The sequence below is a fragment of the Schistocerca americana genome, chromosome 6, assembly GCF_021461395.2.
Source record: "Schistocerca americana isolate TAMUIC-IGC-003095 chromosome 6, iqSchAmer2.1, whole genome shotgun sequence".
Classification (NCBI taxonomy): domain Eukaryota; kingdom Metazoa; phylum Arthropoda; class Insecta; order Orthoptera; family Acrididae; genus Schistocerca; species Schistocerca americana.
In genome coordinates this window covers 338,072,144-338,086,162 of record NC_060124.1, presented here as the reverse complement: position 1 = coordinate 338,086,162, position 14,019 = coordinate 338,072,144, and the positions used below count along the sequence as shown (strand labels likewise).

Sequence of the window (14,019 nt, the reverse complement as noted above, 5' to 3'; positions counted from 1 at the left end):
CCATTAATTTTTCTTATTTATGTGTTCGCGCTACTTAAGAGTGATCTTGCTATTAGCTGACTACATCACGTGTCAAATGCTGTCATCAGCTGGCGAGATCAGCTGGCATGAGCTGTGACTGGCTTACAAAAGCGCGTCGCAATCTCGATTTTATTGCTTCGGAAAGTAACATGCGATGTTTGGTGGAATTCGAATTTATACCTTCGTAACACGGAAATATGCAGTGTATATGTTGCTGCACATCAAAGATCTTTCCAAAACGTGTTTTTTCCCCTGAGTTTCATTTTCTAAAGTGCTGCAAAATTCTACGCCGGTGTATAAAACCATAAACCATAAAAGGATTGATAAGTGCCGAGAAAAAGTATACTGTCACTTAACACGGAAAAAGTATATTTTCACCCGGGAGAAAGTATATTTTCAACCGGGAAATCCGAGAATTACTTTTTCTTGTCCATGTAGACACCCTGTTTACTCTCCTGGTCGTTGTCACGAATTGATTTGACCTGCATTATTGGCGCGTGCACTTTCTGTTTTAGATATTTTTAGTATGTTTCGTTGTCAGTTTACCTCTGTCTTGAAAAATTAGCTCTCCCTATGTTACCATACCCATTATCTTGTAACATGAAGTGTCTCTTTTTATTGTTAAGTTGAAAAGGCCCAGATCCAAGCTGAACTTATTCAGTTCTGTCAGTACTTGTGGGTTGTAAGGACTCATTTGTCTAGCCTCATTTGCTTTGTCATATTTAAGCCCATGTGCTGTTATCCAGTTGTATGTTGGATAAATTTAATGCGTTTTTATGTGTGCAAGCTTTAGCTTCTGTAACGAACAACCGTTTGTGTCGTTGGGTAAACTCAGGCCGGTTACCGTACGTTGTTTAGTACACGTATTTCAGCACGTTGTTTAGTACATGTATTTCAGCCTCATTATTTTCGATTTGTCGTTACTTGGTCTTGTGAATAACTATACTTGATTTCTTTTTTAATTACTAATGCTCACTTTTTAATTTTAATATCTGTTATACTGCATATTGTGTTATCTTGAAAGATTCTTTTATGATTAATGTGTGTGCATATTTTGGTATTTGTAACACTGATTATCAAGTAAAACAAAGGCTTTTGAATTTCATCGGAGGAGACTTTCTAATTAAATGAGTTCTGATGGATTTTTAAAATTATCTTTATTAGTACAGAAACTGTAATTTTAAATGTGGCTTGTGGTACATAAGAATATTTAAGATAATTTTCTTTACAAATCTGGAGAACCTTTGGACCATAATTCCGACTGTTGATTATTGTAGCTTTCTTCGAAATTTGTTATTGTTCAAAACCGTAACTATTCCCAATCATTTGTAATGAAAATTGACGATTGTCAATCAGTATCATCGATTATACCGTCGTGAGCTGCAGCACTTGCAGTGTTCTGTAGTGGTTAGCTTAGATGGCTGGTGTACTGTGGCTCGCCAGTGGAATGCTGATCACCAGGAATCAATTGTTGTTTAGTATTTATAATGTCTGGAAGGTTCTTGAAATATCTTACGTTTGTAATATTTGTATATTCTGAAACATTCGATGTTCGTACAAATATCACCAATTTAAAATATCTTATTTTTAAATAAATAGATGACTAATCATCACGGGAGTCAGTCCTGTTGTGGCTTTATTTTGGTGTTCGGTCCATACCTGTGGTCTGAAGATTAGGTTGCTTGGTAAGTATTGAAAACAGCCTTGGTCTTGGTTTCGAACCGTGACACTGCATAATTGGAAATAAAAATCACTTGCAATGGCAGCCGAAAGCTTGCGGCATAATAAATCACACTCATTCAGCCAACGGCCTTGTCAACGTGGGACAGATGTGCAAGGAAGTCTCTTGCTCTTGATGTGAGAAACTGACCCTAAAGCCAACAGAATTTGCAGTGATCAGCAAGAAGAGGATGCTGAAGGTAATGAACACCACTGCATTAAAGTCGCCTCATGTGTATCTACTGGACATATGTTCTGTAATTAAAAAAGGGTCATGATGATCTCTCCACTGGCAGAAGATTCCGTACTAATCTCCAGTTCGGTTCCCTGGGAAGGGACTGTCAAGGGGGAGTTGAGCATGAGAAAAAGATTTAATAACCAATGAAAGAATAAAATTTTATTAATGGGCGGGGGGGGGGGGGGGGGGTCGTAGGGAAGCTAGAAAATCTGAAGAGGGAAGTTCTAAGGCTCAGTCTAGATATAGTGGGGTTCAGAGAAGTAAAATGGAATGAAGACAAGGATATCTTGTCACATGAGATAATTGTTATGAATAGGAAGTAGGGCAGAGAGTGAGCTACTGTGAGCGTGTTACCGTTATTCTCATCAGAATCGACAACGAACCAACACAGACAACTATACTTCAGTTATAGGTGAGGCCGATGCGAGTCAAAGATGAAGAGTTAGAGAACGTATATGGGGATATCGAATGGGTAATTTAGTACGTAAATGGATGTGAAAATCTAATAGTCATAGGGAGTGGGGGGAGTGTTTGGAATGTGGTTGTAGGGGAAGGAGTAAAAGAGAGGGTTACGAGAGAATATGGGTTTGTTACTTGGAATGAGAGGCAGGGAACACCAATTGATTTCTACAATACGTGTCAGATGGTAATGGCGAATACTGTGTTTAAGAATCACAAGAGGAGAAGATATTCTTCGAAAAGGGCTGGAGATACGGGAAGATTCCATTTAGTTTATATTGTGGTTTGGCATCGATTCCAAAATTAGATACTGATTTGTAATGTGTACTCAGGAGCAGGTATAGATTCAGATCACAAATTAATACTGATGCAGAGTAGGCTCAGGTTTAAGAGACTAGTCAGGAGATACTAAGGAATGAGGAGATACGCTTGAAGTTCTCTGAAGCTACAGATACCGCGATAAGAAATACCTCAGTAGACAGTTCAGTTGAAGAGTAAAAAACATCTCAAAAAAGGGCAATCGCACAAGTAGGCAAGAAAAACTGGCGTTCAAAGACGGTATCTGCAGAGAAACCGTCGGTAACAGAAAAAATGCTTCAGTTTCTCTGTCAAAGAAGGAAGCACAAAAAAGTTTTTGGAAATTTAGAAAAACAGTAATACAAGTCACTTAGGAATGGAACAAGTAGGACGTGTTGAGAAGCTAAGGCGAAATGTCTACATGAATAATGTGAAGAAATCGAAAAATAACAAGCTTCGGTAACATTAAAAGCAAGGGTGGTAAATTGAAGGCCTCTGTGAGTGGAAGACGTGTGTGATGACTTGACAGAAGAAGAAATAGGAGTCGACATGGAAGAGATGGGGGATCCAGTATTGGACTCAGAATGTAAAAGAGCTGTGGAAGACCTAAGACCAAGTAAAGTAGAAGTGACAGATAACATTCTACCAATATTTCTAGAATCACTGGGTTCACGTTAGTGTGTAGAATATGTGAGTCTGGCGATATACAATATGTGATAAAAGTTGATGAAAGTTATCCGGACACCCCAAAAAACATGTTGTTGTTGTTGTTGTGGTCTTCAGTCCTGAGACTGGTTTGATGCAGCTCTCCATGCTACTCTATCCTGTGCAAGCATCTTCATCTCCCAGCACCTACTGCAACCTACATCCTTCTGAATCTGCTTAGTGTATTCATCTCTTGGTCTCCCTCTACGATTTTTTCCCCTCCACGCTGCCCTCCAGTACCAAAGTGGTGATCCCTTGATGCCTCAGAACATATCCTATCAACCGATCCCTTCTTCTAGTCAAGTTGTGCTACGAACTCCTCTTCTCTCCAATTCTATTCAATACCTCCTCATTTGTTATGTGATCTACCGATATAATCTTCAGCATTCTTCCGTAGCACCACATTTCGAAAGCTTCTATTCATTTCTTGTCTAAACTATTTATCGTCCATGTTTTACTTCCATACATGGCTACACTCCATAGAAATACTTTCAGAAACGACTTCCTGACACTTAAATCAATACTCGATGTTAACAAATTTCTCTTCTTCAGAAACGCTTTCCTTGCCATTGCCAGTCTACATATCCTGTCTACTTCGACCATCATCAATTATTTTGCTCCTCAAACAGGAAAACTCCTTTACGACTTTAAGTGTCTCATTTCCTAATCTAATTCCCTCAGCATCAACCTATTTAATTCGACTACATTCCATTACCCTCGTTTTGCTTTTGTTGATGTTCATCTTATACCCTCCTTTCAAGACACTGTCCATTCGGTTCAACTGCTCTTCCAAGTCCTTTTCTGTCTCTGACAAAATTACAATGTCATCGGCAAACCTCAAAGTTTTTATTTCTTCTCCATGAATTTTAATACCTACTCCGAACTTTTCTTTTGTTTCCTTTCCTGCTTGCTCAATATACAGACTGAATAGTATCGCGGAGAGGCTACAACCCTGACTCACTCCCTTCCCAACCACTACTTCCCTTTCACGTCCCTCGACTCTTATGACTGCCATCTAGTTTCTGTACAAATTGTAAATAGCCTTTCGCTCCCTGTATTTTACCCCTGCCACCTTTAGAATTTGAAAGATAATATTTCTGTCAACATTGTCAAAAGCTTTCTCTAAGTCTACAAATGCTAGACACGTAGGTATGCCTTTCCTTAATCTTTCTTCTAAGATAAGTCGTAGGGTCAGTATTACCTCACGTGTTCCAACATTTCTACGGAATCCAAACTGAGCTTCCCCGAGTTCGGTAATTTTCACATCTGTCAACACCTGCTTTCTTTGGGATTGGAATTATTATATTCTTCTTGAAGTCTGAGGGAATTTCGCCTTTCTCATACATCTTGCTCACTAGATGGTAGAGTTTTGTTAGGCCTGGCTCTCCCAAGGCTGTCAGTAGTTCTAATGGAATGTTATCTACTCCCGGGGCCTTGTTTCGACTTAGGTCTTCCAGTGCTCTGTCAAACTCTTCACGCAGTAGCATATCTCCCATTTCATCTTCATCTACCTCCTCTTCCATTTCCATATTGTCCTCAAGAACATCGCCCCTGTATAGACCCTCTATATACTCCTTCCACCTGTCTGCTTGCCCTTCTTTGCTTAGAACTGGGTTTCCATCAGAGCTCTTGATATTCATACAAGTGGTTCTCTTTTCTCCAAAGGTCTCTTTAACTTTCCTGTAGGCAGTATTTATCTTACCCCTCGTGAGATGAGCCTCTATATCCTTACATTTGTGCTCCATGCATCCCTGCTTAGCTATTTTGCACTTCCTGTCGATCTCATTTTTGAGACGTTTGTATTCCTTTTTGTCTGCTTCACATACTGCATTTTTGTATTTTCTCCTTTCATCAATTAAATTCAGTATCTCTTCTGTTATCCAAGGATTTCTACTAGCCCTCATCTTTTTACCTACTTGATCCTCTGCAGCCTTGACTATTTCATTCCTCAAAGCTAACCATTCTTCTTCTACTGTATTTCTTTCCCCCATTCCTGTCAATTATTCCCTTATGCTCTCCCTGAAACTCTGTACAACCTCTGGTTTAGTCAGTTTATCCAGGTCCCATCTCCTTAAGTTCCCACCTTTTTGCAGTTTCTTCAAATTTAATCTACAGTTCATAACCAATAGATTGTGGTCAGAGTCCACATCTGCCCCTGGAAATGTCTTACAATTTAAAATATGGTTCCTAAATCTCTGTCTTACCATTATATAATCCATCTGAAACCTTTTAGTATCTCCAGGGTTTTTCCATGTATGCAACCTTCTTTCACGATTCTTGATCCAAGTGTTAGCTATGATTAAGTTGTGCTCTGTACAAAATTCTACCAGGCGGCCTCCTCTTTCATTTCCTAGCCCCAATCCATATTCACCTACTACGTTTCCTTCTCTTCCTTTTCATACCTTCGAATTCCAGTCAACCATGACTATTAAATTTTCGTCTCCCTTCACTACCTGAATAATTTCTCTTATCTCATCATACATTTCATCAATTTCTTCATCATCTGCAGAGCTGGTTGGCATATAAACTTGTACTACTGTATTAGGCGTAGGCTTCTTGTATATCTTGGTCACAATAATGCGTTCACTATGCTGTTTGTAGTAGCTTACACGCACTCCTATTTTTCGAATTCATTATTAAACCTACTCCTGCATTACCCCTATTTGATTTTGTATTCATAACCCTGTATTCACCTGACCAGAAGTCTTGTTCCTCCTGCCACAGAACACTAATTCCCACTATATCCAACTTTAACCTATCCATTTCCCTTTTCAAATTTTCTAACCTACCTGCCCGATTAAGGGATTTGACATTCCACGCTCCGATCCGTAGAACGCCAGTTTTCTTTCTCTTGATAACGACGTCCTCTTGAGTAGTCCCCGCCCGGAGATCCGAATGGGGGACTATTTTACCTCCGGAATATTTTACCCCTAGAGGACGCCATCATCATTTAATCACGCAGTAAAGCTGCATGCCCTCGGGAAAAATTACGACTGTAGTTTCCCCTTGCTGTCAGCCGTTCGCAATACCACAACAGCAAGGCCGTTTTGGTTAGTGTTACAGGTCCAGATTAGTCAATCATCCAGACTGTTGCCCCTGCAACTACTGAAAAGGCTGCTGCCCCTCTTCAGGAACCACACGTTTGTCTGGCCTCTCAACAGATACCCCTCCGTTGTGGTTGCACCTACGGTAAGGCTATCTGTATCGTTGAGGCACGCAAGCCTCCCCGCCAACAGCAAGGTCCATGGTTCATGGGGGGGGGGGGGGGGCAAAAACATACGTTTTTCATATTAGGTGCATTGTGCTGCCACCTACTGCCATGTACTCCATACCAGCGACCACAGTAGTCATTACACATCGTGAGAGAGCAGAATGGGGTGCTCCGCAGAACTCACAGACTTCGAACGTGGTCACTTCTGTCATACCTAGTCCCACTGTTTCCGATGTGATAGTGAAGTGGAAACGTGAAGGGACATGTACAGCACAAAAGCGTACAGGCCGTTCTCGTCTGTTGACTGACAGAGCCCACCGACTGTTGAAGATGGTCGTAACGTGTAATATCCAGACACCTATCGAGACCATCGTACAGGAGTTCCAAACTGCGTCAGGATTCACTACAAGTGCTATACAGTTAGGCGGGAGGTGAGAAAACTTGTATTTCATGGTCGGACGGCTGCTGCTCATACGCCCGACATTACGACCGGAAATGCCAAACGACGCTTGATGTAAGGAGCGTAAACATTGGACAACTGAGCAGTGGAAAACCGTCGTGTGGAGTGATGAATGACGGTACACAATGTGGCGACCCGATGGCAGGATGTGGGTATGGCGAATGTCCGGTGAACTTCATCTGCCTGCGTGTGTAGTGCCAACTGTAAAATTCGGAGGCGGTGGTGTTAGGGTGTGGTCGTGTTTTTCATGGAATAGGCTTACACCCCTTGTTGTTTTGCGTGCCACTATCACAGCACAGGCCTACATTGATATTTTAAGCGCTTTATTGTTTCCCATATTGAGGAGCAATTCGGGTATGGCGATTGCATCTTTCAACACGATCGAACACCTGTTCATAATGCACAGATTGAGGCGGAATGGATACACGACAGTAACATGTCTATAATGGACTGACCTGCACTGAGTCCTAACCTGAATCCTATATAACACCTTTGGGATGATTTGGAACACCGACGTCTGGCCAGGCCTCGCCGACCGACGTCGATACCTCTCCTCAGTGCAGCACTCCGTGAACAGTGGGCTGCCATTCCCCAAGGAATCTTCCAGCACCTGGTTGAACGTATGCCTTCGAGAGTGGAAGCTGTCATCAAGGCTAAGGGTGGGAAAAGACCATCTTGAATTGCAGCATTACCGATGGAGGGCTCCACGAACTTGTAAGTCATTCTCATCCAGGTGTCCGGATACTTTTGACCTCATAGTGTACCATGTGGAAGGCTGCAACCGGCGACAAGTGCGAGAATTATTTCACAATCAGCCTAATACCTCATGCATTGAAGTTGCTGAGAAGAATAATACCCAGAAGAATGGAAAAGAAAGTTGTAGGTGTATTAGATGACGACAGGTTTGACTCTAGAAAAGATAAATTCAACAGTGAGACAATTCTGACCCTGAAGTTGATAACGGAAACAAGGGTAAAGAAGAATCAAGACACATTGGTAGGATTTCAAATGGTGTAAAATGGTTGAAATTCTGAGGAAAACAGGGGTAAGCCACGGAAAGACCAGCACAAGGGCCAAGAGGGAGCAATAAGAGTAGAAGACCGAGGACAAAGCGCTCTGATTAAAAAAAGGTGGAAGACGGAGATGTAGTCTTTCGGCCATATTCTTCGTCAGTACATCGAAGAAGCAATGATATGAATAAATGAAAGTCAAGAGTGGGATCCAAATTCTGGCTGAAAGGATATTAATGATAAAATTCGCTGATGTCATTGCTGTCCTCAGTGAAAGTGAAGAAGTGTCACAGGAAATATTGAATGAAAGGAACAGACTAATTTTTGTGTTAGCAGAAGAGCCAACACCGTGTTACGAGTGGAGGCCGAAATGCACGCGTTTTAGCTTAAGCAGGCTAGCGTGAGGAGGGAAGAACTATACTGACGTGAGGTCTGGAACACGACAAGGAATCAAAATTCAGAAACCGGACGTAATTAGAATGAGATTTTCACTCTGCAGCGGAGTGTGCGCTGATATGAAACTTCCTGGCGGATTAAAAATGTGTACCCGACCGAGACTCGAATTCGGGACCTTTGCCTTTCGCGGGCAAGTGCTCTACCATCTGAGCTACCGAAGCACGATTCGCGCCGAGTCCTCACAGCTTTATTTCTGCTAGTATCTAGTCTCCTACCTTCCAAACTTTACAGAAGCTCTCCTGCGAACCTTGCAGAACTAGTACTCCTGAAAGAAAGGATACTGCGGAGACATGGCTTAGCCATTAATGATGAACACCGCTCTTGACGGTACGTGATTCACAATATTATCTGTTCAGAAGACATTCTTGAAGTAATTATAGTAACTGAATATGGCGCCTTGCTAGGTCGTAGCAATTGACGTAGCTGAAGGCTATGCTAAACTGTCGTCTCTGCAAATGAGAACGTATGTAAACAGTGAACCATCGCTAACAAAGTCGGCTGTACAACTGGGGCGAGTGCTAGGGAGTCTCTCTAGACTAGACCGCCCGTGTGGCGGCGCTCGGTCTGCAATCACTGATAGTGGCGACACGTGGGTCCGACGTATACTAACGGACCGCAGCCGATTTAAAGGCTACCACCTTACAAATGTGGTGTCTGGCGGTGACACCACACTAATCAGTACAGAATATGCATTGAGAGTAAACGGAAGAATGTTATGAGATGTAGGAGAAATGAGAACAGCGGGAGACTTAACATCAGGATTGGTGATCTCTAAGTAGATGAGATTAGGGAATTCTGCTATCTAGGTAGCAAAATAACCCATGACGGACGGAGCAAGGAGGACATAAAAAGCAAACTAACACTGGCTATAAGTGCATTAGTGGCCAAGAAAATCTACTAGTATGAAACATAGGCCCTAATTTGGGTAATAAGTTTATGAGAATGTACGTTTGGAGCACAGGGTCGTGTGGTAGGGAAACATGGACTGTGGGTAAATAGGAAAAGAATAGAATCGAAGCATTTGTGAAGTGGTGCTACAGAAGAATATTGAAAATTAGATGGACAGATAAGTTATGCAGTGAGGATGTCTTCCGGAGAACTGAGGAGGAATGGAACATCTGGAAAACATTGACTAGGAGAAGGGGCAGGGTGGCAGGACATCTTTTAAGATATCACGGAATAGAGGGAACTGTAGAGGACAAAAATTGTAGAAGAAAAAAGAGGATTGGAATAAATCTAGTAAACAATAGAGGTCAGAGGTTGCAAGGGCTACTCTGAGATGGAGAGGTCGACACAGCAAGGAATTGAAGGCAGGTCGCATCAAACCAGTCAGAAGACTGATGACTCAAAAAATAATAATAAAAAACAAATGCGTTTTTTATGCTAAGTGTTTTAATTTACTGAAAAAGTTGCCTTCGCATTTTGAATTGATCGTGATGAAAAACGTTAATGAAAACATAGCACAGGAATGCGAATTAAGCATTCGATTGAGTTCAGTGATATATTTGAAAATTAATTTGATTGTAGAATTAAGCTACCACGGATGGAAGCAACCAGCGACGACATATGACTCTTCACATATATGAAATCAGAAGGAGAGATTCCCTTAATAATCTTAGTAACATTTCATTCAGTTTTCGCAAATAATTGATTAGAGATCTCCATCGGCCGTTTTATCAATAATTACCCCAAAAAATATACGATGTAAAAATATCAGACCATACACCTTAGAACAAATATAATATATAAATAAAATTATTAACCACTACGCTTCGTCCTTTCCAGTACAGGGATTTATCATAACAGACATGATATCTGGAAAAAATAATCGTCATATTGTCTTTAAGCTGAATCATCAAAATATGTAAGGAACAGATTCCTTCCACACACATTAAATTAACATACCCCAAACAATCAGGAACTGGATTACACAGAGAGGTAACGACCCATGCTTCAGTATATGCTAGTATGCACACACACACACACACACACACACACACACACACACACGTGCGTGTCAGTATGACAAGATACTACTAAGTAACCATAGGACAACATATATCTCAATACAATCTTATGTACAATACATAAATGAGACTCTTTCATATATGAAAATAGCATAGTATTTTTATTTGAACAATTTTGGGATTTAATGTTTCGTCGACACCTATTTCATTGAGCTGAAGCCATTTTAACAGTGATACTCTTGTTTGAGCCCCGCTTGTTAGAACTATGTAGAGCTGCAAATTCCATTCTATATAGATGTTGTTCTTCTGTTATGAAGAATGTTTTATATTTAACAAATTATTTGTTAAATTAAGTCATAAATTGCAGATCCCGGAACCTGAGCTCGACTCCATTCATACCTTAGAGTACAGTGTGTAGTGTGTGTGTGTGTGTGTGTGTGTGTGTGTGTGTGTTTGTGTATGTAGAAAAGTGAAAAATATCACGGTGATACCACATGCAAACATCATATGCTCACATATTTGTGATGCATTTTTACAGACTTTTTAAGGGTTGAATTTGCTTTGTGACATGTGACAACCATTGTAGAACAACTTAGATATGCAAAATAAGTAATCTGAGACTCTTGTGCCTTACGCCACGTGAGGTACACAGATGTAATTTTTGAACATTCGAGCCGGCCGCGGTGGTCTAGCGGTTCTAAGCGCTCAGGTTCGAATCCTGCCTCGGGCATGGATGTGTGTGATGTCCTTAGGTTAGTTAGGTTTCAGTAGTTCTAAGTTCTAGGGGACTGATGACCACAGATGTTAAGTCCCATAGTGCTCAGAGCCATTTGAACCATTTTTTTGAACATTCGATAGTGCAGCTTAACCCTAAGGCCATGCTATAAACATTTGTGTGTGTGTGTGTGTGTGTGTAGATGTGTGAGCGTTTTGCGTTTATGTACATAATCCACTGGCAATCATATTTCAGTATTTACCTGAATACCTTGGAATATCTTTAAGCGGTTCAAATGATTGACTGCTTAAATTTTTATACAGCACTGATGAAGAACAGAGGTAAGCATGTATGTGTGTATACAACTGGGCAAACATCTTCAAACATATCGCCAATCCCAGCAAAGTTCAGAAAGTTTTTTTCGAAAATACTATATAATTTCGAACTTCACTCCGTTTGTATGCAATTCAAGTAATTGATAGCCTCATTTTCACACCACACATAGAATATCTGTAAAGGAGGAATGGGGAGGGGGAAAGCTCGAGGGGAAGTGACACGGTACTGACCACGTATGGGCTAGTTCTGCCCTCTTCCATTTTTAAATTTACTGACAACGCTATCCTGCATTTTTAAAACAAAATTTTCGTCCGAGATGTCTTGCAATTTTACAATTCCCGCCATCGCTAACTTGAATTTTTCGTTTTCTTGCCACTCCATCTTGAATTTTTCAAATTTTCTACCAACATCATGTCAGATTTTTCGGCGACTGCATCACTAGCATCAGTGTAAACTTGAGTTGTGGATCAGAGTACTCAAAGATTTCTCTGTTTTTCCTAGTTCATATTTTAAAGATACTGCTAATGTGCGTTTTCTGTTTCAGATCATAAATGTGTCTTACTCATTCTTCGCCATTCTTCGGAATTTCAAAGAAGAATAGACATGGTTTGGATCTTGTTTTTATGTTCAAGTCTCTTGTACAACACACGTTTAATGAAGGAAGCTTTTTCCCGCTGTAGCGCAAAGATAGACGCTTCATGACATAACTGCTCCATTTTATAAAAAGTATCAATTCTGTTGGAAGTGTAGTTAATACTGATCTCTGTCATTGAGTGATTAGGCTCCACCATAAGAGAATTCAGTTGCAAGGTCCAACAGTTGGATTCACATAGGGATAAGAAAAAATCTTAACTTTTTCGGTAGAATCAATCCATCTTTTGATTTCAATATACACATAGCTTGATTCCATGGTAAGCTTCTGTGTGATAACCGACTATCATCACATTCTACAGATGTGTTGAATGTTTCAAATAGCTAGCTATGATTTGTAATAAACAACGGTTACCAGCACTTGTATTTCATAAATTTTGACTCTGTAAATACTGTGTTATACGTTGACATTGAGAATGTAACAGTACTTTGGAACTGTATTAAATGTTGAGTAACTAAGTGCACATGTAATTCGATAGATCATTCTGTCAGCTTCCAACGTGTATTCCTTTTTTTTGTACTAAAAAAAAGTTTTTAACTGGGTCGCTCCCTCTATATATGATCATATTACGTTTGTAAAAAGAATAAACATGAGTGCCAAGTGAGCTACAATATCACGTTTCAGGCGAAACCATTAACTGCGCTTTTTTATTTTTACTATCGGTCTTTGCTTCTCTCCCCATATAGACATCTACATACAGATTCCAGACTTCGTTACTCACGTCTTAAAATTTCCTAGCATGTTATTAGCTAGTTTATGTAGCTGAGATACAACATTGGCGCTTAAATACAAGGAGATAATATATAACTAGTCGACAGATTCGTTGACCGTGATCGTGCGTACAGTGATTAAGGTAACGGATTATTTTCGTTTCTCTAACGATTTCTATTGAAAGGAAGCCATAGCAGAACAAATGGGGATCGAACCAAGGTCCTATTAGTATGCAGATAAACTGTAATTACGTAAAAGGAAACGGTCGCTAGTCCAATCATATAAAGCAAATAACTATAGGAATGGACTCTGTGATAAGATACAAGGCAGAAGCGCTATTTAGGAAGTAATGTACCAGTGGTTTCACATGAACTACGTATGAGGAGTATTAATACGTTTAGGCAACAAATTGGTCTCAGTAGTACTTACTATCTCTACGATACGGCAGGAAGCTAATGATCATTATATTATTAATGGTGGAGCATTACTAACTTGGAAAAGGGGCACTATTCTCAGTTTAGTTACTGAAAATTACTGCCATTCAAATAGTTTTGAAATAACTGTATTTTTTAGTAATTTTTGTTTCTGTTCTCAAGGGGCACTGATTTCTTTATTCTATTTAACACAAATGCGAATTGTGATACCTGAATCTATTACAGTTGGAATAGTTGCAGGTATTTTAATAGTGTTGAACGCACATCATATAAGAATAAAAGTGGTACTTTTAACTTACTTTTATTGTAATACCCATATGAAATTTAAATCTGGCTGAATGATTAAAGTGGGGACCAGAAACTAATCCATCGTTAGACTCGGATCTACGCTGAACAAGTTGGAAACACAATTAACTAAATAACTCATGAAATAATAAGCACTGTTATTTGAATAAAATGAAACTTTAAACTAAATTCTTTAAATGTTCTCTTATTAATTGTGCTTTGATAAAACTTTAATTAGCATTTTATGAAAATTACGTAAAGTATTTCAAATCTTATGTTCACTGAATAATTGTGAAATTGACTATTGTACAAAAATTTTTAACTGTAGTGAAAATTTACAGAA

The 14,019-nt window shown here is 39.9% G+C and overlaps 1 protein-coding gene across 1 annotated transcript in view; it reads left to right on the top strand.

Moving 5' to 3' along the window:
* The window catches only part of LOC124620132, an 81,195-nt gene extending 69,000 nt beyond the window's left edge, over positions 1-12,195 (top strand). The window contains exon 5 of the mRNA XM_047146802.1: positions 12,139-12,195. Within this exon, the coding sequence (XP_047002758.1) occupies positions 12,139-12,195 (57 nt within the window). The remainder of the gene's footprint in view (positions 1-12,138) is intronic.
* The last annotated feature ends 1,824 nt before the right edge of the window (positions 12,196-14,019 follow it).